Source organism: Prunus avium, chromosome 2 (genome assembly GCF_965620075.1).
Source record: "Prunus avium chromosome 2, drPruAviu1.hap1.1, whole genome shotgun sequence".
Classification (NCBI taxonomy): domain Eukaryota; kingdom Viridiplantae; phylum Streptophyta; class Magnoliopsida; order Rosales; family Rosaceae; genus Prunus; species Prunus avium.
The window spans coordinates 29979421-30006692 of NC_142285.1; the positions used below are offsets into that span (position 1 = coordinate 29979421).

The 27272-nt window shown below is 37.8% G+C and overlaps 2 protein-coding genes and 1 long non-coding RNA gene across 3 annotated transcripts; all 3 read left to right on the forward strand.

The window, feature by feature from the left end:
- Positions 1–4697: 4697 nt before the first annotated feature.
- On the forward strand, positions 4698–6873 carry LOC110755458 (uncharacterized). The gene is made up of 5 exons (XM_088249428.1): positions 4698–4877; positions 5020–5057; positions 5348–5627; positions 5715–5783; positions 6339–6873. Exons 1-5 carry the CDS (start codon positions 4698–4700, stop codon positions 6345–6347), a joined length of 576 nt encoding a protein of 191 aa, XP_088105554.1. The 3' UTR covers positions 6348–6873.
- A 3827-nt stretch (positions 6874–10700) lies between these two features.
- On the forward strand, positions 10701–12290 carry LOC110755477 (UPF0481 protein At3g47200-like). Its single transcript, XM_088248637.1, has 2 exons — positions 10701–11401; positions 11513–12290. Exons 1-2 carry the CDS (start codon positions 10701–10703, stop codon positions 12288–12290), a joined length of 1479 nt encoding a protein of 492 aa, XP_088104763.1.
- Positions 12291–25425: 13135 nt separating this feature from the next.
- LOC148296818 (uncharacterized) lies at positions 25426–26709 on the forward strand. Its single transcript, XR_015833550.1, has 4 exons — positions 25426–25585; positions 25686–25741; positions 25854–25921; positions 26494–26709. It is a non-coding gene; the product is annotated as an uncharacterized LOC148296818 (long non-coding RNA).
- Positions 26710–27272: the final 563 nt, after the last annotated feature.

Genomic DNA, 27272 nt, shown 5'->3' on the forward strand with positions numbered 1-27272 from the left:
AGCAAAAAAAGTAATAAATGTCAAATGACCTATATCTAGAACCAAAAACGTGTGGACTAAATCCAATAACAGCTAATCGTTTTGGACCTAAATAAGAAGCCTAAATTGTACCAAGGTTGGACAGAAACGAGTAGTTAGCGATTACTAATGAAATTACAATTGGTTAATTAGCATTGAGCATTTATATTTTACTTTATATAAGTTGATATCAAGAAAAGATATCAACTTCCCTGCAATCCTTTATTTTATGGTACATGAGGAGCTGATAGGATTTATGGGGCTTACCAAAGTTCTTGCACGTGCTAGGCTTTGAGTTGATAAAAGAAAGACTTATTTACACCAATGCCCCATGTAAGTATGATCAAATCTCACATTGCCCCTCAAACTTAAAGTGGCTCACTTACCCCACTTGACTGAGGTTTGGTAACCCACTTTGCCCCCTGCCGTCAACTCCGTCCAAAAGTCTGATAACTTTGATGACGTGGAAGGAGTGTTTTTGTAATTTCGTACACATGAATCATTATCCACCAATTAAATGGGTGATGTGGCAAGTGGAGCCCACCTCCACATAATTAAATATTCTAGTAATTTAAAATAATTAAAAATTAAAATACAAACATAAAAAATTCTTTAAAAAATTTAAAAAATTTAAAAAACAGAAAGAAAAAAAAATCACCACTCTCTCATTCTCATTCTCTCTCTCCTCATCTCTCCCTCCCTCTCTCTTTGCCTCTAGACGCGCCCCATCCTCCGACCATCTTTTCAAAAACAAAAACTCCTATCAGCCGCCAACTAGTCCTGTCTACGGCTTATGCCCAGCCACCACCTTCTGCAACAAATCCGATCCAAACCCCCACCCAATAACACAACCCACAACACACCCAGAACTTGAAAATTTTCTTCCATAAATTTCAGCAGCCCCACCCCATCTCCGACCACCTCCTTACCCCAACTCCAACCACCTCTTCCCCCGGAGACTGCCCACCATCAACCTCTAGCACCCAACCCCAAATCACATACCCCCTTTCAACCACCATTTAAGCCATACAAACCCCACCCACAGATTCACCCCTCTTCGCCCCACTCTCTCCTTCTCTCTCTTCTTCCTCTCTCTCCCTCTCTTTTTGTTTTTTTTTAATAACCAAAAACAATAATTAATCTGTATGCAGCAAACCAATGAAAACCTTTACAAATGGAGTGCATATGCAGACTAAAAGGGTGCAAGCATAAGCTCAAAGCCATCCGCAATACTATTACTATATCTCCTGCAAATCAATAGATCCAGATAGACAATTTTGAAATTCAACATTCCATTGCATGCTCAAAACAGTATAAAATCAAACCTCATAGCCATCCAATGAGATCCCATAAGAACCTATCGAGTTATCAACTAACCATAACATCTAACCCTCATGTGTCAAACATCACAAACAAGGTATGAAACCCATTTCCATTTCCTCCTCCGCTCTCCCTCCTCTCAAACCCATTTCCCATCGTCAATTTCTTCGCAGCGCCTCAATCAAAGAGGTGCTTTGGGTAGGTCAGGGCTATTGGGTTTGAGGGTTAGGGAGGTGCGTAGGTTGGGGAGATTGAGGTGGGGTTGTGTGGGTAGGGAGGCGGCGGGGGGTTGGGTGTGTAGGGTTGAGACGAGGGGGAGGAGAAGAATGTTGCTCGGTTTGATATTTTTTTTTTAATTTAATTTTTTTAATTGAAAAGTTATTTATTATTTATTTTGTCCACATGGAATCCATGTCTTTAAAAAATTGGGCTCCATTTGCCCCTCGCCCTCTCAATTGGTGGATAATGATTCATGTGTACGAAATTACAAAAACATCTCTGCCACGTCATCAAAGTTAACAGACTTTTTGACGGAGTTGACGGCAGGGGCAAAGTGGATCACCAAACCACAGTCAAGCGGGGTGAGAATGCCACTTTAAGTTTGAGGGGCAATGTGAGATTTACCGTAGTTTCAAGGGACAGTGGTGTAAATAAGCCTAAAAGAAAAGTTCATTGCTAGAAATTGTACACCCAGTTTCTCTCTTTATGGCGGCAACCATTCATGGATTTATAAGGACTGCTAAGAAATATATTATAAAATATTCCTTTGAAAATTTTAAACCACTATACTTAGACGGTCAAACATAAATGGGTAAGATTGCAAAGAAATCATCAAATAAAGATTTCATTTGCCTGCTCTTTTTTCCACTACGTTTAATTTATTGGTAATTACACGTAATGAACTAATTCATGTTAGATATCTTTCCTACGAAAATATGCACAAGCCTGCTCCACTGTGGGATATGGGTTCATTTGGAGTACATCGCTTCGAGCCTTGTCAAGTCGATCATTTAATCCAACCAAAAAAGTATAGACCCGATATTCTTGAATAATTTCATTATACCTCTTGTTATCCGACTCACACTGCATTAGGTTTGGACGACGAAAGTCAATCTCTCTCCACAAACCATGGAGGGTATTGTAGTACGTTTCAATAGAGCCACATGATTGTCTCAGTCTGGATACTCACCTCTTAAGATCATGCATCTGAAATATATTGGTGCATCAAAGTAAGTTGTGGCAATTGCATCCTATATTGCTTTTGCAGTGGGAAGGTGAATAAAATTACTAATCAATTTCGGCTCCATAGAATTGATTAGCCATCCTTTCACAATAGAATTTTCTGTTAGCCATTTGTTGAACCTTGGGTCTATCTGGGAGGTTGTGGTAGTTCTTCATTTATATATCCTAATTTGTCTTTGCCTGAGATATGCATCTCAACAACTTGGGACCATATGGCATAGTTGGCGCCATCCAACTTGATGCCAATCTATGCAGCGGAAGATTCATAGGTTATAGTTTGAGTTGGGATCTGGGTCTGGGCCTGATTCAGTAACTAGGTCATTTTGGAGATCCATTCTTCTAAGATCATGTGGAAGGTGGTAGAGGAGTTGGTGGAGCTGCCGTCATGGGATGTGATTGGCAAGCCTTGACCACCCATGGCGGTGACGGCTAGGATTTAGGTAGAGCAGCAACCATAAGATCGTTGCTTTGATACAATGCTAAAATAAGGGAAATAATTGTGGGAATTTTCTGTCTATTCATCTCTTTGTAGAAGGCACATATATATAGCACATTATGCCTTGAAGGCCAAGTAACCTTGGAGGCTAAGTAAAACTATAACTCCTTATTCTAATTACAGTAGGAAATCAGAAATAGAAAAGGAAGTAAATTACAATCAATCAATACGGAAACGTCAACTCACGCCAACAATTCCCTATAGCAAATGAGCAAATTAAGTCACACCAATATGATTACTATCATTTTTCTTTTAGGAACATTTAAATGACCTTTGTTTAATCATATTCAAAAATTTCATTATTTTACAATTATTATTTTTAATTGAAATCATTTAACAATAATGACAACACTAGTGGGTGAGATGGAGTCATGTATTTTCAATCTCTAATACAAAACTTCCAATTTGTATGACAATTTGCTTATCTTCTTAGCTTTCCCCTGACCATTATTCCACTGGTGAGTCGGGAACAAAATTCTGGCCTCCTAACACCCGACGCATTGGATGTATTGGTTGAGTTGATTATGGTTTTGTTAGTGAATCTTTGGTGGGCTATGTTTTGAGGGATATTTGGCTTTGGTTTACTAACCTGTAGGTGTTTGGTTCTTCATGGTGGTGATTGGTGGTTTGCCCATCTACAGTCGTGGAGTTTTTCTTTACTGGTGGCGGCTTGGAGTTTCTCTTTGGTTGTGGCGGCTAGGTTTCCTCCTCCTCTTTTTTTTTTTTTTTTTTTTTTTTTAATGTATTTTTTATTTTATGTTTAATGTGGGGTTTATGCTGAATGTGGGCGTAATGCCTCTTATTGGGTTATATGCCTTTATGTGGGCTAAATTCCTTTTTGTTGGCTTTTGCCGTTTTAATTTTTTTTTTTTCTCGGGAACATGATCTTCATGCTATACTATGATTGTTTTAGCTAGATTTGTTCCTCTTTGTCCTATTGGTTTTCTTGCAGGTGTTTTTGCCTGGCTTTATTTATACTGTTATTTGCCCTTCTGGGGGATTGCAATGAATTGGAGCTTCGACCAAAAAAAAAACCCCCCGACGCCTGAATTTTGTAATTATCAATTTGTAACATTTCTTCTTTAAAAAACAGTTTAATGCAGAATATTCTATGACATGAAATCTTATAGATATTAAGAACGTGACGTATAGTAATCAATTAGCGTCTAAAAAAAATAAAAATTAAGCATACATTTTCTTTGTGTATTCACGTAAAATTAATTAAGGATTTGTTTTCAATTCGACAAACTTCATTGAAGTTTGTCGCCAAACTAATCTCTTTAAAACAATGGGTTTAAAGGTATTCTGCAAAATTTCTTTATCTAGCTAATCTTATTTGAAAGCCTCTTGATGCACGGGGAAGTGCACGTTAAAAATCAAATTTAGAATATTTGATCACGTGAAATGACATCAAAATTGATAAGTTGCTTCAGTTACCTTTTCAGTTTCGTAACAGCTGTATGTGTGGTCTTTGTAAATTCAAATGAAACATGTGAACGACTTGTCTGTAGCTAAACAAACTTATTTAATCCCATCATCGGCTTTATCGCCCAAATTTATATATAAGTGCCTCCCCAAATTTCTTTCCTAGTACAAAACGTAAATATTTCTTCCTTTTGTAATGGTTATCATTTTAGAACTCGAGAGTCAGTTTTTAGGTTTTAGTGGAAGGAGATGGAGAAAAAAAGGGAAAATAAAAATTGAGATACAAGTAAAATTAGTAAAAGAATATTCCATTGTAGAAATGAGTGGCATGGGAGAAATTGATGCAAGAGAGATTGCTCTTGTAATGCAGCGCAAGGTACATTTATTTGCTTGTTACTTGCTTCTTTTTTTTCTCAGTTATTGTCAATTTTCTCTTAATTCATTATTAGATTTAGCATAAATGCCAAATAAAGATCATGTTTGCGAGACCTTGGAAATTTTATGGTGTTTATTTGTAGAATTTTGGAGAAAATATTTTGAATGTGATTAAAGGAAAGTACATGTGTTTATGAGTTCGTACTATTTTTCGGATCTCGGCTGAATTTTTGGTGAATTTTTGGAAATGTAGGAGTATTGAAAATCAAGAAATGGTGTGGCTAAATATTGGGCGTCAGATCCTTGACTGGTAATCTGATCCTGCGACTATCCTTGGGCCAGGTAAGGGACACGTGTCATGTTGAGTGTTGACGACTTGAGCCAGCTTAGCATAGGTGTCGCTGGAATAGGATTGAAAGGACAGGTGTTGATCTCTTCTTTCCCCATGTGTGTGTTAGTGATTCGAAAGAGGAAAAAACAGGGGGAAACAAGTTTCTCGAGTTTCTCTTCACGAGTTTCAGCCACTTTCCCTGACGCAAGGTCGGGGTCGTTACGAATAGGACAAATATACACCAAGCCTTTGAAGGATGAGGTTCCAGTTCAGCTCCTACTTCACGACTCTCTTTCCAGAAACTCATTCTCTCCCTTCTTTCTCCTTCAAACTTCTTTCTACCATAACTTTCATTCTACAACTCCAATTCTTGCGCCGCTTTCGCCTTTAGGATCATATGAACGAGCTCTACAAGATAAGGTAAACCATTCTTGGATTTGGTTAAGTTTCGAAAATTTCCTCTTTCTGAGTTAGTGACTGATTAAGCTTTAATCTCTTGTTTCTAAGTGTGGTTTGGGAGAATGGTGGTCACTAGGCAGCTCATTGAAGGTTGTGGATTACTTTGGAGCTGTTAAGGTAAGATTTGTTTGCCATACTTGCTGCTGGAATTCTAGTACAGTGTACATTGATTTCAGTGAGATTGTGTAAGTGACTTCGGATGTTATTTGCCAAAGAATATGCATTTATGCAGAAATCTGAGTATGTGTTCTGTCTGGACAAAATGACCTAGTTCGTATTTATGTTTTAAACTGGGTTTTTTATGGGTGAAAAATAGACATTTCAATGAGTATAAAGGCAAAAAAACTGGGTGTCTGGCACAAAAGAAAAACCCAGTTTTATTTTGTTTTTGCCTTTATACTCATCGAAATGTCATCATTGGAAAGATAGTCAACACCCAGTTTAAAACTGGGTGTCTGGACTGGACACATTTCGATGACTATCTTTCCAATGAATCTTACACAAGAAAATAAAGGAAAAAATAAAATAAAATAAATGACTTTTGAGGTATAGATGCCCACCACAGTTTAGCCTGTTAAGTGCGCTGACTAATTTCATTATATATATAGAAATAAAAATAAAACATTTTCAATCAAATAGATGAATAAAAATTCACTAATTTCTTTTCTACAGATGACATGAAAAGAGGATTCAGACCAAAATTCATTCTCCAGCCCGAAGTCAAAATCTGCGTCTGCTAAGCTCTGCAGGAAATGTGGCCACAGTGCCAGAATCCTTGTAGCATCTAAAATTTGGTGCCCCAATTTTATATTTTGTTGTTACATTGGAGGGATTCGAACCTGAGTAAGGAATAATCCAAAGCCTTTCAGGCTCAGAATTTATAGCAAACCACAGCACCAAATTATGGAGATCCTATGTTCACTATAATGTAAATTCTGTTAATAGGGTAACATGTCATTAAGTAACAACCCGCGGCTTCATGAAGTTTTAAGTATTGGAGCAGATGATAGACGAGCATTGAGCACTACATAAAACTGAGAAGACGGCTAGAATAGATGAGCAACGTAATAGATAACCCGCAAATAAGAGAAAACCGAGTGTCTTTTGATTCAGAATTGGAAGGGCTTAATTATTGATTGGCCCCATGAAACTTAATTGTATTCTCATTTTTCTCAATGAAATTCAATTTGTGTCTAATTTTACCTCATTTCTGTATGTTCTGCTTAGAGTTTTGTCATTTCCAATGTCTATTAATTATTGTTTTTAGATAAAAACAAATGTTTATTGATTGTTTAAAAAGAAAATTAGTACATTTATGCTATATGCATGCAATCTCATCCATTGCTCAATCTCCCTCTCTACCCCTTACCCACATAAAAAAAGTCTTTTTTTTTTTTTTTCTTTTCTTTTTTGTCAAAGTTAAAAGTCTTATAGTTATTTTTATCAATTGACAGATAGGAAATGGCAGATAGTAAAAAGTCTTTTTTTAGTTTGGTTCACAGAACGGATTTCTTAAGGGATGAGAAATGGCATATTTCTTTCCCACGTTTGGTAATACCGGGAAAGTAACGGGAGATTTCACTTTATTTCCTTTCCCATATTTGTTTTGAGTAGGAATGGAAAACAAAGTTTGTATAATTTTTCAATTATATTAAATTAAATAAAAAAAGAGTGCATTTAATGATATATTGTAATTCTAAATTGTTAATAGGGACAAAATAGTCATGAAAAATGTGCATTGAATGTTGACTCATTTTCTCAAACTTTTCCATGAGGAGGGAAAACAAAACCCAAGTTGGGAGGAGGGCTTTACTTTTTCTTCTACTTTCTCATGTGCTAGGTAACTATTTCCCATGCCTAGACTTACCAAGCATGGGAAAACAATTGATTTCCCATTCCTAATCCTCCTTTCCCATAAACCAAAAGGGGTCTAAGTTTTTTTTTTTTTTTTTTTCCTTTTTCATATGGGACAGATAGGTATGCAATTATATATATCATAGGAATTGCCATGAAAATTCAGAAGCCAGTTCAATTAGGTTTCCGCTTTATTTGGCCATTGGCCAGCATTCTAGTATAGTTTTTGTCCAAAGTATGAACTACTACATTTTATATATTTTTAGAGAGAATTACTAGAAGGTAGGAGGTACTTGGCCGCCACCCTGGCGATAGCCAATCAAAATTTGAACTTGGTTAGTTTACTTAACGCTAGTCTTTGTTTAAGTTAAACTAGCCTCTCCACATGCGCTTCCGCGCCTGCGAGAGGCTTTTTTAAAAAAATTTAAATTTATTTTAGAATTAAAAAAGATAATGGGTAGTTGTGTTCCATAAAAAGAGGATCCATTATCTGAATTTTCTTTTAATTTTAATTTTAATTTTTTTAAATATGAAAAGTGTGAATTTACCATATTATCATCATTTAATTAATAATTTCAATTCTTAATGTTTGCATTAACCAAGGGCATTTTCTAGTATTTTGAATGTTTCACCATTCTCTACATTTTGCTTTATATATATAGATTAAATAAAACGTTTAAATCCCCTCTGCTTTTAGTCTTTGTTTAACGTTAATTAATTTACACTTGCATGCTGTGATCAGGCACGAACCTTAGTACAACCAGGCCCGGCCCTGGGCAGGGGCAAACAGTGCGATCGCCCTGGGCCCAATATTCAGAGGGGCCCAAATTTTTTTTATAGTAAGTATTATATTAGATTATTATAATTATTAACTGATTTAATATTTTGAAAAGAAAACAAAAAGACCAACGATGGTCTGTTCCACTCTTCAAGAAGAAGAATATTTGCATCTATTCCATTCCACTGCTCAAGAAAAAGAACGAAGAAGAATATTTGCATCTATTCCATTCGAAGAATATTTGCATCTATTCCATTCCACTGCTCAAGAAAAAGAACGAAGAAGAATATTTGCATCTACTCCATTCCACTGCTCAAGAAAAAGAACGTTTGCATCTGGGGTACAGCCCGGGGGCTTTTATTTTTTCTCAGCTTAAATTAACATTTAGCCCGGCTGCAAGAAGAAAGAAAAGAGAGATGGAGCAGACGGAGAGAGAAGAAAGAAAAGAAGAAGAGAGGAAGAAGGAAAAATAATAGAGAGAGAGAGAGAAGGAAAAATAATAGAGAGAGAGAGAGAAGGAAAAAGAATAAAACAAGAGAGGGAGAGATTAAAAAAGAGAGAGACGAGAAAATAGAATAAAAAAGAAAGAGGGGGGAGATTTGTGTTGGGATGAGATGTGTTTTTAATTTGTCAGGTGCACTGCCCAACAAAATGTGATGTTTTTATTTTATTTTTACTTTCTTTTTTAACTTCAATTTGAACGTGGTTAGTTTACTTAACGCCAGTCTATGTTTAAGTTAAATTAAATAAAACCTTTAAATTCCCTCTTGTTTTAGTCTTGGTTATCACAAAAAGTCCCTAAGGTTTACGAAACTATCAGATTTCATCCTTAATGTTTTTTTTTTGTCATTAGTGGTCCTCAAGGTTAGTATGTATGATCACAAATGGTCCCTGCCGTTAGATTCCGTCAAAAACTCCGTTAGTTTGCTGATGTGGCATATATATATATATCACAAAACATCCCTGAGGTTTACACACCTATCACAAATGGTCCCTGCAAATTTTTTTAATTTTTTAAATTTAAAATTCATAAAATTTTGGTTTTATTTTTTAAATTATTTTAAAATATATATTGTATTTTAAATACACATGACACTATATTATTTTAGATGTGGGCTCCACATAGATGCCACATCAACAAACTAATGGAGTTTTTAAAAAATAATTTAAATTCATAAAATTTAAAAATGAAAAAACCAAGGGTTTAGGGATTATAAATGGTCCTTAAGGTTAAAATCCTTATATAAATGGTTTTTTCATTTTTAAATTTTATGAATTTTAAATTATTTTAAAAAAACTTCATTAGTTTGTTGGTGTGGCATATATGTGGAGCCCACATCTTCAAAAATATAGTGTCATATGTATTTAAAATACAATATATATTTTTAAATAATATAAAAAAGAAAACCAAAATTTTATGAATTTTAAATTAAAAAATTAAAAAATTTCGCAAGGACCATTTGTGATAGATGTGTAAACCTTAGGGATGTTTTATGATATGTATATATGCCACGTCAGCAAACTAACGGAGTTTTTGACGGAACCTAACGGCAGAGACCATTTGTGATTATACATACTAACCTTGAGGACCACGAGTGACACAAAAAAACATTAAGGATGCAATCTGATAGTTTCGTAAACCTTAGGGACCTTTTGTGATAATAAGCCTTAATTAATTTACACTTGCAGCTGCATCTTCTTCCACGTCCTTGCTCAACTTCCCTGTGATCAATATAAATATAGTAGACCGATCGATGGATTAAAAGCCTACAAGAACTTCTGAGTTTAGCAACTGTAAGATACCTGCTGTTTCCGTTTTCAGCATAATCGAAACTTGCAGCAGGTTCTTTACTCCGATCCATTGATTTTGCTACATTTTAATTTGTTTCTATTTTCATATATGTTGAGGGTATATGATATATCTCGTATATAGAATATAGAACGAGTTCTGATGCAGCTAGTGAATTTTTTTTATTTTTTTATAGAATATATAAATCTTTTTCTTGGATTTATTTTGTTATTGCAATCTTTCGCTTTGTACTCTTTGGATCTTGAGATATTAAATAATTTCTAGCACCAAATACTTAGGTTGTCCCTGAATGTGAAACCCTATCTAAAAAATCCTTGAACGCATATCTAAAAAATAGACATTATCATCATTAAACTACATTGCAAGAAGATGATACAGCTTTGTACCATTTAAGGTTGAAGCATTTGAATTTTACCCTTGCCTATTTATTCAAACTAAAGAAGTATCATTTCACGTGCCATATCATTTACATGTTAATTTGTGAATCCTTTGCTAGATGCTTTGCTGGAAAATTTAATTACAATCACTTTTGCAACTAATAAAACACTGTTTTATTCTTGTGGTCACTAGGACAAAGATGATGGCTTCACAAATGGCGAAGAAAACTAATCAGAGTGAAAAAAAATGCTACGTTTCTGTTGAATTCTCGGAGCAGTGGTGTATCTACCGGATTCCTAGCAAACTCCGGAATGTAAAAAGTGAAGCATACACTCCTCAATTGATTTCAATAGGCCCTTTCCACCACGGCAATCCGAAACTGAGGGATATGGAAAGACATAAAATGAGATATTATGAGAATTTCTGCCAACGAACTTGGAAGACAAAGGAGGAACTAGAAAACTTCATCCGTGAGAAACAAGAAGACATTCTTCGTTGTTATGCAGGGGCCATTGAGCCAAACTTCATCCGTGAGAAAGAAGAAGACATTCTTCGTTGTTATGCAGGGGCCATTGAGCCTGATATTGACTTTCTGAAGGTAATTCTAATTGATGCCTGCTTCATCCTTGAACTCTTTTTCAAGAACGTTAACTGTCAAACCGAAAAGAAGGAAAATTATTACCTTTTAAGATCGCCATTGCTGAGGAAAGCTGTAGAGCAGGACCTGATACTCTTGGAAAATCAGCTTCCTTATCCTCTTCTTCAAGCGCTATATGACTTTGCCATCCCCACCAATTCCAGTTCCAATCCCGGAAAAAATGTTCAGGAGAAAGAAGAGGCGGATGACCTGCACAACTGCCTGCCTTGCTTCCAGCCTTGTTTTCCAATTTCCCACTCGACCCCTTCTAGATCTGATGATCATCGTATGGAGATTGAGAAAACCGAACATGCTTATGATCACCCCTGCTTCCAGCCTTGTTTTCCAATTTCCCGCTCGACCACTTCTACATCTGATGATCATCGTATGGAGACTAAGAAAACCGAACCTGCTTATGATCACCCCTTTCTAAAGCTTACTTGTGAGTTCTTTAAGGAATACACGAAGTTACAACCCATTAAGAATGAACAAGTGAAACATTTCACTGACTTGGTAAGATATTTTATGTGGCCAGAAAAAGAGATTATGCGGACAGAAAACATGAATTGGGAAAGAAATGGCGAGTACATCCGTACCAAAACTATATACGACGTAAGAAAGCTGAAGGAAGCAGGGGTGAAGTTTAGGCCAAATGAAGGTGAACGCTACGTCATAAAGAGAGTTGAGGACCACAAATGTAATTTCAAAATGGCATGTTTTAGAAATATGAACTTGAAGCTTACAAAATTTCGGGCAAGGTATGGGGAAGATTGCATTATTCGAAACGTGATGGCCTTGGAGCAGCTTATGTACCCAGAGGAGGCTTATGTTTGCAGTTACTTTTTGATGCTGGATCAGCTTGTGGACACTGTGGAAGATGTGAATGCGCTGATTGAAAGCCATGTTATAGTTAACTTGCTAAGCAGCAGCGACGCAGTGGCGAAGCTGATTAATTCACTTTGTCAGGAGATTATGGTTAGTGGAACCTGCTATACAAATATCTGTAGTAAGCTTAAGGAGCACTACGAAACCAGCTTCTGCAACCGTAACATTTCGATCCTGAAACGAGTTTACTTCAAGGATCTTTGGACGGGCAGTTCAACTATACTTGGACTCTTTGTGCTGGTTTTCTCCATCATTGTATCCATCAAGTCTCTCATGAAGTAAAGCTTGATTAGTTTCTAGTCTGATTATTATTTTAAATAATTAGCTCAAGTGGTGGGCTGGGTAACTGTTGCATTCCTAAAAGGACACAAATTAATGTGCAAACAACCAATTAAAAATACCCGCAAGTGCACGAATCTAATGAAGTATAGATTATGTAAGTACGGGGTCGATCCCACGAAGAACTTGTCGGCTTCCTATAAGTTCTAATTTGAGTATGTAAAGTGTCAAACAAAGTAGGGTAAATATTTAGTTATGCTAAGATACACTCATATTATTATTCTTCTCCAATATTGAGGTATTTATACAAGTACAAAGATGTGTTAACCCTAAATAAAATAGGAAATATATCTAAATTAAAATAGGAAGTAAATCTAAATTATAATAGGAAATAAATCTTAATTATAATTGGACTAGACAAATAGGTAAGTAACTAAAATCCTAACATAGTAAGGAACCAAAATCCTAACTAAGTAAGGACTCGCCAACATTGCCCCTCAAGTTGGGCAAAGATATTTCGCACGCCCAACTTGACAAGCGAGTCACAGAACACCATACTTGAGAAGCACCAATTGTAGAGAAGGTCTTTTCGTCAACCACGAGTGAAACAAGTGACAAACTAAAGCAAAGTTCGCAGCGGAAACACAAGAGCAAACCCTAAAAAATAGGGCACATAGAAGAATACATAAAAGTAGAACACAGAAACCCTGTGAGCACGGCAGTAGATAAGGCAAAACACAGAAACTCTGTGAGCATAGCAGTAGGTAAGGCAGGACACAGAAACCCTGTGAACACGGCAAAAGCAAAGGCAACCAAACCCTAAAAATATGGTAAGGCAATGTAAGGCAAATAAAGGCCAAGCAAAGGCAAGGTGACATGGCATGGCAAAGAAAGCCCAGATAAGGCAACAAAACCCTAAAAATAGGGTAAGGCATGACAAAGGTAAAGCCTTACCTTAAAAATAGGGTAAGGCAAGGCATGGCAAGGAAAAGCCAAACCCTAACAAATAGGGTAAGGCAAGGCAACGAAAGTCAAGAGCAAAGGCAAGGTCAACGGGCATGACCACAGCGGAAACACAGCAGTAAAGGCATAAGCAACAATACTGGCACCAACAAGAGCAACAAGGCAGAGACATAACAGGCATTATCAACAGCAATACAAGGCATTGGCACCAGCAACAGCAGAGACAACTTCTCTTCACTCCCCTTCTCCCCCTGAAGAGAAGGGGTCGATGGAGCCATATGATCAATGGTACTTAAGTAACATGCACTGACTAACACTGAGATTTAGCAGCGGTGACAATAGCAAGGTAGGCAACGATGACGGTAACAAGGTAGACCGCGGCGGCGGGCTAGGATTATAAGCTAGATGTATAGTGTAACGGAAATAGGTAGTGTTTAAGGTTAGGGTTTTTTATGTTGTAGAGACAGATCAAAACACAGCAACATGGCATCAGTAATAACCATAACAACGGCAACATCAACGGCAACGGTAACATCAACGATAGTAGTAGAGGTAACGGCAACGGCAACAGCAACAGTTCTTCCATATCAACTTTAGCTAATTCACATAGACACAACTTCTCTTCACTCCTCCTCTCCCCCTAAAGAGAAGAGGTCGTCAGAATCAAGAAATAAGTAACATTTTCATGGGAATATGTCAAGCTAATAGGGATATGTCAATAAACATATCTTTTTCACTCCCCCTCCCCCCCTTGAAGAGGAGGGGAGGAGAGCACTTAAATTGCAAGGAGAACGCAAACACAGGTCACAAGAAAACCTGGCTCTGATACCATGTCAAACAAAGTAGGGTAAATATTCAGTTATGCTAAGATACACTCATATTATTATTCTTCTCCAATATGGAGGTATTTATACAAGTACAAAGATGTGTTAACCCTAAATAAAATAGGAAATATATCTAAATTAAAATAGGAAGTAAATCTAAATTATAATAGGAAATAAATCTTAATTATAATTGGACTAGACAAATAGGTAAGTAACTAAAATCCTAACATAGTAAGGAACCAAAATCCTAACTAAGTAAGGACTCGCCAACATAAAGAACACTTACTTGACACACCACAAATGCACAAATACAAAATGGAAACTAAAAATAAGTAAAGAAGTGTAAAAGAAATGAAACAACACAAGAAAACTAAAGAAAAACACAAACATCATTTTCTATCACCATTTTATCACCACTTTATCACCAGTGAACAGTGCTAAATAGTGCGTGAACAGTGTCTGGCGACTGGTCGTGAGGTAAAAGCGACCGGTCGTTTTTGGGCAGAGTCAAAACTCAAATTTTGACGTGATGAGCGACCGGTCGTCAGGTAAAAGAGACCGGTCGTTTTTGCACAGAGTCGTTTTCTCTGTTTTTCAGTTTCGACCTCTGTCCAGTTTTTGACCTATAACTTTCCAACCGTTTGTCCAAAATTCACGTTCTTTATACGGTTGGATTCAACACAGAAAATGCAAGAACACAACGCAGACAAAAAGTCCAAAACAATTACGAAAACAAATAAAATCAGTGACAAAGACACAAAACGTGTCAAACACACAACTCACACACACATTTTGGGGGGGGGGGGGGGGGTTTGGTTTGATTCAAGTGACCTATTTCTATTGCATGAAAGTAAATGAACTCTAAATTTAACAAGAATGGCATAGATGAGTTATCAAAATGTGAAAGTACCAAGTAACAAACACTAGGGTTTCGGAATCTACCCTGGACAATTCTACCCATGTTCATGGATACTCAAGTGATGAACTCTAAACGTGTTGATGAAGATGTTCGCAATCAAGACCAGTACTAGTGGCTCAAGACGCATTGATTCTCTCTAATATACGTAAAGTGCAGTACTAGTGCTACAATGCTTGTGCCTTCCCTATAACCGAATCTAGGTGTGCTTAGTACTTTGATTCAATTACAAGAAAAACCCATTAAGTTCAAAGAGAATATGAACATCACAAGACTCCTAATAGCATGGTGTTTACATTAGGTATTCAAGAAACCAATTCACATGGATGATTCTTACTTCATCCATTTATTGCTTAGGATAACATGAAGATACACATAAAACCAACAACCTCAAGAAGCGTGCTTTCAAAGATGATCAATCAAAGAAGAACACACATCAAGGATAGATTAATTTGGTGAATTGGAATTCATCAACAATATCTAGAAATTCATGCACTCAAGCATCAAAACAATAAGGTAATCATGTTTAGGGCTTCAACCTAAGCCCTAGCTATGGAGTTTAGTTGCTCATACTTATTCCAAATACAAACTCAAAATAGAATTAGAAAGAGTTTACAGATTTTGAGAAAATTGTGAAAGCTTTAAGGTCTTCAATGGTGGAAGCTTTCTTCTCCACTTTGCTTGGCTGCACCTTGGCTTTCTCCTAGCTCCAAGCTCTCCAAAATCTGCTCCCAATGTGTAGAATGATAGAATGGATTGGTTACCCACGTTCAAAAGCCTCTCATACTTCAGATTGCACTCACCTTTCCCTTGCCCATCAATTTACAGCTCACACTTTGAATATAAAAGTCATTCTTTCCTCCAAAGCCTTCACCCATTGTCTCCTTGCCATGATGAAGCTTTGTCCTTGAAAATATGCTCTTTGCCTCAGAAAATATCTCTTTTACTAAGGTAAATTCTTGTTACCAAGTGTTATGGTAACAAGAATTATCAAGTGACACATTGGAGGTAAAAGCTGGACAGTTTCGGATTTCCAGAGCTGTGGTAACATGCTGGATTGGTTGGATAGGCAATACTTGTCCAATGGAGCTCAAATTTGGATATGTTGTAGTTAACATCCATTGGAACAAGTTTCATGAAGATCTTCACCTCATCCGAGCACCAGAGCATGTTGATCCCAGGCCAAGAAGTTGACCTACGAAAATGAACAAAAACAGAAATTAAAACCAATAATGCCCGTTTAGCTCATTTTCATTCTAACCAAGGTAAAATCTAAGAAAACACAAAAAGGAAGTAAAAAGCTATAAAATGTCAAGAACTAACTCAAAATAATAGGTGAATAACATGAAAAATCATGTGTAAAAATGAACCGAACAGTAACTCGTGTTATAGCTTTAATAATTTAAACTCTCTAGAACACTTTTATAGCTTTGTAAAAAAAATATTTCCAATAAGTGAACAGTTGCATTTGCTTTGATCTTAAGCAATTAACAACGTTTCTCAAGATTGATTCCACATATTATTCTCTATATAAACAGATTAAGATAATTCTATTTTGAAAGTTAACATGCCATATTAAGAAATTATTTTGCATTTGTCCCTTTTTTTTTTTTTTTTTTTTTCTGGTTTGAAGTATTTTCTAATGAAACAAGGAAAATTCATGGCTAGGTCCCTAAAAAAATTTATCTTTTTTTTTTCTTTCCTTGAAAATGGATGGAAAATTGGATGGTGTTAAAGTCAGAAATCATAGATTTCGAAAAATTTAGGTGACATTTACAAAAATTCCTTTTTTTTTTGGACTGTTCTTTAAAAAAATAAAAAAGAAGAAGAAGAAGAAGGCAGTTATCTATTTGAAATTTTGAACCCAGCAATGGTCTTTTCAGCATGTGCTCCAAATCCAACCCACCGGACCGCCATATGCGATGACATGTTTTTTCCTTGCTTAATCCAATCCGTATGACAGCAAAATTACTTTCTTTTCTTCTTTTTTTTTCCTTTTTCTTTTTCTATCTGATCATATATATCTTCAATATTCTTTCAATGCAAATAGATCATAAAACTCTACTCTACGTAGATGATGTTGATTAGTGAAGGAATTAAACACGTCATTACATTAAAACACAAATTAAGCATCTCAACAAGTAGATGATATATATTTCTTAAATTCAGAATCTGATGCATCCATCAATCCATCCATTCCTAGTAATTTAGTTATAGAATTGATCATCTGTAGTATAGTGTAAACTAATGGATTAAGCTGTAAAATTGGTATAGAGTGATATTATGCCGGAATTAATAATTCTATTAATTATACAATATACTTATACAGGGAGAATGCAAGCCTAACTAGGGAAATACACAGAGCCTAACTAGGAAAAGAATTGTACAGCAATTCTAGGAAAAGTAAAACAATTACAGAGAAGTTTTTCCTATTCTAGTTCCCGTAGAATCGGCTATTGATTACTTTCCAATACTCCCCCTCAAGTTGGAGAGTGGATATCAAGAACTCCCAACTTGCCTAGCATGGATAAGAGAAGGGATCTTTTTCCAAGGGTTTGGTGAACATGTCTGCTAATTGATGCGAAGAAGGTATGAACTTGGTAGCGATTGCACCATCCTGTATCTTGTCTCTGATGAAGTGGCAATCCATCTCTATATGACGAGTTCTATCATGAAAGACTGGATTAGCAGCAATATGTAGTGTAGCCTTGTTGTCACAATGGAGAATTGCGGAAGATGTAGGTCATGTAACAGGCTTCGTAGCCAAGTGAGCTCGCAACATGCTCCTGTCATAGCTCGATATTCTGTCTCTGCAGAAGATAATGAGACGGTTTTTTGTCTCTTAGTCCTCCAATTCCCAAGAAATACGCAATACCCAGTCGTGGATCTCCTTGTCATAGGGCACCCCGCCCAATCAGAATCACAATAAGCACGTAGCTTCAAGTGATTTCCAGCTAAAAAAAATAGACCTTGCCCTAGGGCATTTTTAAGATACTTGAGTATCCTTAGAGCTACTTCCATATGCGACGTTCGGGGTGCATGCATAAATCGACTAAGCATATTTATTGCATATGTGATGTCGGGTCGTGTGATGGTTAAAACAATGGACTTAAAGGTATTTTACAAAATTTATTTATCTAGTGAAACTTATTTGAAAGCCTCTTGATGCACGGGGAAGTGCACATTAAAAATCAAATTTAGAATATTTGATCACGTGAAATGGCATGAAAATTGATAAGTTGCTTCAATTACCTTCTTAGTTTCGTAACAGCTGTATGTCTGGTCTTTGTAAATTCATATGAAACATGTGAATGACTTGTTTGTAGCTAAACAGACTTATTTAATCCCATCATCGGCTTTATCGCCCAAATTTATATATAAGTGCCTCCCCAAATTTCTTTCCTAATACAAAACATAAATATTGCTCATGTATATAGGTTCTTCCTTTTGTAATGGTTATCATTTTAGAACTCGAGAGTCAGCTTTTAGGTTTTAGTGGAAGAAGATGGAGAAAGAAAGGGAAAATAAAAATTGAGATACAAGTAAAATTAGTAAAAGAATATTCCATTGTAGAAATGAGTGGCATGGGAGAAATTGATGCAATAGAGATTGCTCTTGTAATGTAGCGCAAGGTACATTTATTGCTTGTTACTTGCTTCTTCTTTTTCTCAGTTATTGCCAATTTGCTCTTGATTTATTATTAGATATAGCATAAATGCCAAATAAAGATCATGTTTGTAAGACCTTGGAAATTTTATGGTGTGTAAAAAATATTTGTAGAATTTTGGAGAAAATATTTTGGATGTGATTAAAGGAAAGTACATGTATTTATGAGTTCGTAGTATTTTTCGAAACTCGACTGAATTTTTGGAGATGTAGGAGTATTGAAAATCAAGAAATGGTGTGGCTAAATATTGGGCGTCGGATCCTTAACTGGTAATCTGATCCTGCGACTATGCTTGGGCCAGGTAAGGGACACGTGTCATGTTGAGTGTTGACCACTTGAGCTAGCTTAGCATAGGTGTCGCTGGAATAGGATTGAAAGGACAGGTGCTGATCTCTTCTTTCTGTTGGGAAAATGGCTCACCTAAGGATACAAGGTTGGTTTTGGCGCTGAAAGGAAGATTTTGAATCTGCCTAAAAGCGACCGGTCGCTAGGCATTTGCGACCGGTCGTTTTGAAGCAGATTCGAAGTCTGGAGCAACATCAACGAGCGACCGGTCGCCAGTTCTTTGCGACCGGTCGCAGGAAGCTAGCGACCGGTCGCTTAGCATTTGCGACCGGTCGTTTAGAAGCAGATTCAAGGTCTGGAGGAAAAACCAAAAGCGACCGGTCGCCAGTTCCTGGCGACCGGTCGTCCCAGTCGTGCTGTGACGATTTCTTACGCGTTTTCAACAGTGTTTTCAATGGCTATCGCTTTCCACAAGATTTCAGAGGCTTAGTGGGTCACTTCTGAGTTAAATGAACGTTGACTACCTGCTGGATAGTTGGGAGAGCACTCATGGCTAATTGGTTATCTTATTTCAAAGATATCACTCTCCATTTTCTGGTGTAAGTGGGAGGTGGCTGAGTTGGATTCTATTTACCTACTTGATCTGACATTTAGTCTAAGTGGTGACTAAAGGGAAGAACGTGGAGGACAAGCTGATATCTTATCTCTTGTCTATTGGCTTGTGTAGGAAATGGGGTGAAGTAAGATAACACAAGAGGAGAAAACAAGTTGAATAATTGTAAGTGGAAGAAGCTGGTATTCCAAGTTGAGTTAGAGCTGAAGTTTTAGTAGTGTGTTCAGAAAAACTAAGGGGAGAGCAAGAGAGTTCTCTAAGTGTATCAAGGTGTTGAGCAAGGGTGTGAGAGAAACAGATTGTGAGGGTAGTGTTCTAAGGGGGTTTCCTTTGTAAACCAAAGTTGTAACCTATCTTCATTAGTGAAATTTCTCAAGGTGATCACCAAAGAGGATGTAGGCAATTTGCTGAACCTCTATAAACACTTGTGTCATTTGTGCTTGGTTAATTTCTGTGTGTGTGTGTAAGACTCATCCATCATTGAGTTCTTTGTCCAAAGTCCATCAACAACAAGATCTTAAAAGGGCAGCGAGTTAGTCATTAATTCTCAACAAGTGGTATCAGAGCTGTGTTTGGCAGCTGGAGCTAGTTCTTCTCTTGGAGTGCTAGTGTGTTGAAGATGGCAAGTGACATGGAAGCTGAGAGTGGTAGCAGTTCACAGCATATGAAGCCACCACAGGCAGCAAGTATGAAGGTGGAGTTAAAGCCTTTCACAGGGAAGGAGAACTTCACTCTTTGGCAACGAAGGATGAAGTCAGCTCTTACACAACAACAGCTCCATGTAGTGTTGGTTGGCAAGGAGAAGAAGCCAGCAAGCATGACGGATGATGAGTGGGGAGTTCTTGACGAGTTAGCCAGAGGAGCTATCGAAAACTATCTCTCCGATGAGGTGCTCATCAACGTGATAAAGGATACAGCGAAGCAAACATGGGAGAAGCTCGAAGAGATGTTTGCAGGGAAATCGTTGTCCAACAAACTCTTCCTCAAGGAAGAACTCCTGAATCTTAAGATGGAGGAGGGAGGAAATCTAATGGAACATCTAAGTAGTTTCAATAGATGTGTTGCTGACTTGCAGAGAATGGATGTGAATTATAGTCCGGAGGATAAGGCTCTCATGTTGTTGACATCCTTACCTTCGTCCTATAAACACTTCCGAACCACTCTTATGTTCGGAAAGGTTACTCTTGATTTTGAGCCTGTGGTGCAAGACATCATGACACACCATAGGATGACTCAACGTTCGGGAGAAAACTCTCAAGGTGAAGGTCTAGTTGCAAAGACCGGAGAGAGAGGTCGTTCAAAGAGGCGTGAAGGCAAGAAAGGCAATAGAGGAAGGTCCAAATCCAAGGCGAAAGATGGTTGTTTCGAGTGTGGGTCAAAGGAGCATTGGAAAAAGAATTGCCCCATATGGAAGGAGAAGAAGAACAAAGGGAAGAATGCAGCAAACACAGCGGAGGATGTCACGGAAAGTGATGGTGAGCTTTTGTGTGTTAATAGCAATGTTAAAACAAATGCATTGGCTAATTCTTCAAGGTGTTCCTCTTCCGATTGGATTTTGGATTCCGGATGCTCATATCATATGTGCTCAAACAAGGAGTGGTTTGACACGTATGAGAAAGAAGATAGCAGTGAAGTGATGATGGGGGATGGCTCAATGTGTAGAGTCAAAGGAACCGGTACAATCAAGGTAAAGATGCATGATGGGGCTGTTAGGACGCTTGGAATGGTAAGGCACATTCCAAAGTTGCGTAAGAATCTCATTTCCCTTGGAACTCTTGATAAGAATGGTTATTCATTCAAAGCAAATGGAGGGAAACTCATAGTCTCAAAAGGTTCACTTGTGATTATGAAGGGTGAGATTCAACCTAATTGTCTATATAGGTTGTGTGGTACAACAATCATAGGTGGAGCAGCTGTATCTACAAGCAAGGACTCGGAAGATGAAACTCAGCTTTGGCATTTGAGGCTAGGGCACATGAGTGAGAGGGGCATGCAGGAACTACACAACAGAAAATTGTTGAAAGGTGTTCAAAGTTGCAAGCTTGAGTTCTGCAGATTTTGTACCATGGGAAAGCAATCAAAAATAGCTTTCAAGCAGCGAAACAAAGAGGAAGAAAGCACGGGTGTGCTAGATTATATTCACACGGATGTATGGGGGCCATCACCGGTTAAATCGAAGGGTGGAGCTCGCTATTTTGTGACTTTCTTGGATGATTTTTCCAGGAAGGTTTGGGTCTACTTCATGAAGGAGAAATCTGAGGTCTTCACCAAATTCAAAGAGTGGAAGGCGGAAGTAGAGAACCTAACCGGAAGAAAGATCAAGATCCTAAAGAGTGACAATGGTGGTGAATATAAGGACAGCAAGTTCCTTGAGTTTTGCAAAAGTGAAGGCATTAAGAGGCACTTTACCGTGAAAAAGACACCCCAACAAAATGGAGCTGCGGAGAGGATGAACCGAACTCTCATGGAGCGTGAGAGATGTATGAGAATTCATGCAGGGTTGCCCGAATCTTTTTGGGCAGAAACGGTTAACCACGCTGCCTATTTGGTTAACCGATCGCCTTCAAGAAATCTTGAGTTCAAGTGTGCAGAGGAGGTATGGTCTAAAAGGTCAATCGATTATTCGAATCTTAAGGTGTTTGGGTGCAGTGCATATGCACTTATTCCTAGTGATGAAAGATCCAAGTTGAAGCCAAAGTCTCTTGAATGTATTTTCATTGGATTTGAGAGTGGTGTGAAGGGCTACAAGCTGTGGGATCCAGTGAACCACAAGAAGATACTCAGCAGAAATGTTGTGTTTGATGAGAAGACCATACCTATGAACAAAGTCAAGAATTCAGAGGCAAAGGAGGATGTTGTTGAGAAAGAAACAACCTTTGAAGTTCCACTCGAGAAGGTGTCAAGAAAGACTACTCAGAAACAGCCAACTGAAGACGTTCAGGAGGAGGTGGAGTCCGACATTGAAGAGGAAGAAGCTGGGCAGCATCAACAACACACTCAAGAAGAAGAAGAGGCTCAAGAACAGGTGGAGCCATCATCTATAGCTCGGTCCAGGCCCAAGAGAACCATCAAACCACCTCAAAGGTTTGGATGGGAGATGGATGCAGTTCACTATGCCCTAAATGCTAGTGAAGAAGAACCAACCACGTTCCAAGAAGCTGTTGAGAACAAGGAACGGGAAAGTTGGATGGAAGCTATGATGCAAGAGATGGAATCTCTACACCAAAACTCAGTTTGGGAGTTAGTTCCTAAACCCAAAGGTCGCAAGGTTATTGGCTGCAAATGGGTGTTTAGGAAGAAAGAAGAAATGCATGAGAAGGGTGCCACCTTATTCAAAGCTCGGTTGGTGGCAAAAGGATTCTTGCAAAAGGAGGGAGTTGATTATGATGAAATCTTCTCTCCGGTGGTGAAACATACTTCTATACGACTACTACTCTCCATAGTAGCACAAGAGGACATGGAGGTGGAGCAAATGGATGTGAAGACTGCTTTCCTTCATGGTGAATTGGAGGAAGACATCTACATGAGCCAACCTCAAGGGTTCATTGAAGCAGGGAAGGAAAATCTGGTTTGCAGGTTGAAGAAGTCTTTGTATGGACTGAAACAATCTCCAAGGCAGTGGAACAAGTGCTTCGATTCTTACATGATGAAGATTGGGTATAGAAGATGTGAATCTGATTGTTGTGTGTACTCTCATGCATTCAAGGATGGTAACTTCATCCTTTTGCTTCTTTATGTTGATGACATGCTAATTGCATGTAAGGACATGTCAAAAATCCAGAATTTGAAGACATTACTTGGAAGGGAGTTTGACATGAAGGATCTTGGTGCTGCACAAAAGATCCTAGGAATGGAGATAAGGAGAGACAGAAAGGAAGGCAAGTTGTGGCTGTCACAAAGCAAGTATATTTCCAAGGTACTTGAAAGGTTTAATATGATGGATTGCAAACCGGTGTCTACTCCTTTGGCGGAGCATTTTAAGTTAAGTGCAAAAGAATGTCCTTCTACGAATGTGGAGAAGGAGGAAATGAGTAAAGTTCCATATGCAAGCTTGGTAGGGTGTCTCATGTATGCAATGGTGTGCACACGCCCCGACTTAGCCCAAGCCGTTAGTGTGGTGTCAAGGTATATGGCGAATCCTGGAAGGCAACATTGGACAGCAGCAAAATGGATTCTCAGGTACTTGAAGGGCACCAAAAGGCTTGGGATATTGTTTGAAAGACAACAAGGAAAGGCATGTGTGTCGGGGTATGTAGATTCTGATTATGCAGGAGATCTAGACAAGAGGAGATCCACCACAGGATATGTCTTCACTTGTGGTGGAGGACCGATTAGTTGGAGAGCAGTGTTACAATCGGTTAGTGCCTTGTCTACTACGGAAGCGGAGTATATGGCTTTAACGGAAGCTTCAAAAGAAGCGGTATGGCTGAAGAGATTGGCAAAGGAATTCGGGATAGCTCAAGACTTGGTGGTGATTCTAAGTGACAGTCAAAGTGCTATTTGCTTAGTGAAGAATCAAGTGTTCCATGGGAGGTCCAAACACATTGATGTGAGATACCACCGGATAAGGGATTGGGTGAATGATGGAGACATCACAATAATGAAGGTTCATACAAATGAGAACGCTTCAGATTGCCTAACAAAGCCAGTCACAACAGCTAAGTTCAAGCATTGTTTGAGCTTGCTCAATCTTGTTACATGCTAAAGATTGAGGTGGAGTTCTTGAGAGTTATTAGGACGATTCTCAAGACATTACAGATGTCCTAGAAGGCAATGATGTCCACAAGGAGTATTAGGCTCGCCATGGTGGAGATTGTTGGGAAAATGGCTCACCTAAGGATACAAGGTTGGTTTTGGCGCTGAAAGGAAGATTTTGAATCTGCCTAAAAGCGACCGGTCGCTAGGCATTTGCGACCGGTCGTTTTGAAGCAGATTCGAAGTCTGGAGCAACATCAACGAGCGACCGGTCGCCAGTTCTTTGCGACCGGTCGCAGGAAGCTAGCGACCGGTCGCTTAGCATTTGCGACCGGTCGTTTAGAAGCAGATTCAAGGTCTGGAGGAAAAAACAAAAGCGACCGGTCGCCAGTTCCTGGCGACCGGTCGTCCCAGTCGTGCTGTGACGATTTCTTACGCGTTTTCAACAGTGTTTTCAATGGCTATCGCTTTCCACAAGATTTCAGAGGCTTAGTGGGTCACTTCTGAGTTAAATGAACGTTGACTACCTGCTGGATAGTTGGGAGAGCACTCATGGCTAATTGGTTATCTTATTTCAAAGATATCACTCTCCATTTTCTGGTGTAAGTGGGAGGTGGCTGAGTTGGATTCTATTTACCTACTTGATCTGACATTTAGTCTAAGTGGTGACTAAAGGGAAGAACGTGGAGGACAAGCTGATATCTTATCTCTTGTCTATTGGCTTGTGTAGGAAATGGGGTGAAGTAAGATAACACAAGAGGAGAAAACAAGTTGAATAATTGTAAGTGGAAGAAGCTGGTATTCCAAGTTGAGTTAGAGCTGAAGTTTTAGTTGTGTGTTCAGAAAAACTAAGGGGAGAGCAAGAGAGTTCTCTAAGTGTATCAAGGTGTTGAGCAAGGGTGTGAGAGAAACAGATTGTGAGGGTAGTGTTCTAAGGGGGTTTCCTTTGTAAACCAAAGTTGTAACCTATCTTCATTAGTGAAATTTCTCAAGGTGATCACCAAAGAGGATGTAGGCAATTTGCTGAACCTCTATAAACACTTGTGTCATTTGTGCTTGGTTAATTTCTGTGTGTGTGTGTAAGACTCATCCATCATTGAGTTCTTTGTCCAAAGTCCATCAACAACAAGATCTTAAAAGGGCAGTGAGTTAGTCATTAATTCTCAACACTTTCCCCATGTGTATGTTGGTGGTTCATGAGTTTCTCTTTCCAGAAACCCATTCTCTCCCTTCTTTCTCCTTCAAACTTCCTTCTCCCATAACTTTCATTCTACAACTCCAATTCTTGCGCCGTTTCCGCCTTTAGGATCATATGAACGAGCTCTACAAGATAAGGTAAACCATTCTTGAATTTGGTTAAGTTTCGAAAATTTCCTCTTTCTGAGTTAGTGACTGATTAAGCTTTAATCTCTTGTTTCCATGTGTGGTTTGGGAGAATGGTGGTCACTAGGCAGCTCATTGAAGGTTGTGGATTACTTTGGAGCTTTTAAGGTAAGATTTGTTTGCCATACTTGCTGCTGGAATTCTAGTACAGTGTACATTGATCTAAGTGAGATTGTGTAAGTGATGTCGGATGTTATTTGATGACATGCAAATACACTAGGTGAAGAATCTACCTTGGGCTGAACCTACAGAGAACTCAGAGTAATTTTGGGTTGAAGTGGAAGTTGGGTAAGTTTCTACTTTCAAGTTTGTGGCCTTGGTAGTTGCGTGTGTTGGATAATTATGAGTTTGTTGAGGATAACAGTCATTTTATCTTAAATTTGGGACTGTTTTGGTGTTTAAAGCTGATTAGAACTGAATGCCAAAGAATGAGATGGATGTTGATGAAATCTGCATTTATGCAGAAATCTGAGTATGTGTTCTGTTCTGGACAAAATGACCTAGTTCGTATTTATGTTTTAAACTGGGTTTTTTATGGGTGAAAAATAGACATTTCAACGAGTATAAAGGCAAAAAAACTGGGTGTTTGGCACAAAAGAAAAACCTGGTTTTATTTTGTTTTTGCCTTTATACTCATCGAAATGTCATCACTGGACTGGACACATTTCGATGACTATCTTTCCAATGAATCTTACACAAGAAAATAAAGGGAAAAAAAATAAAATAAAAGACTTTTGAGGTATAGATGCCCACCACAGTTTAGCCTGTTAAGTGAGCTGACTAATTTCATTATAAAAAATAAATAAAAAACATTTTCAATCAAATAGATGAATAAAAATTCACTAATTTCTTTTCTACAGATGACATGAAAGGAGGATTTAGACCCAAATTCAGCCTCCAGCCCGAAGTCAAAATCTGCGTCTGCTAAGCTCTGCAGGAAATGTGGCCACAGTGCCAGAGTCCTTGTATAATCCAAAGCCTAGAATAGATGAGGAACGTAATAGACAACCCATCATATAAGAGAAAACTTAATTGTATTCTCATTTTTCTCTTGCATACTAGTAAAAAACAATCCTTGCACGATGAAAAATTCGTTGCACAAATTCTTGAGCGACGAAGTGTGTTTCATCACGCAAAGTCTTTACAAAAATAAATAATAATAATAAATTATTTGTCTTTACAAAAATAAATAAAATAAAATAATTATTTTTTAAAATCTTTGCATGACGTAATTCAAATATTTCGTCGCCTAAACCAATTTTTATTATTTATTTTTATTTTGTATGCATAACACTTAAGAAATTAAACGGTATATATATTTATTAAGTAGCTTTAAATTTATTATTTTAGTTCGGATTGAATTTTTGCTAGAAAAATATATTATTGTAGTTCGGATTGGGTTTTTGTTAGAAAATATATATTTTAAATTGATGATTGAATTAGTTCATCATATTCATATAGGATCAAGGAGTGTAGCGGTAAAAAATTATCAAAATCGAAATTGAAATAACCGTTAAATTGTGATTTTTCGTTTATAACCGTCGAAAAGTTTTGTCCTATTACTTAATCTCTGAATGTTTATTTTTTCCGATTTTTGGCATATATGATCTCGAAGTATAAACAAACAAGTTTGATGGTT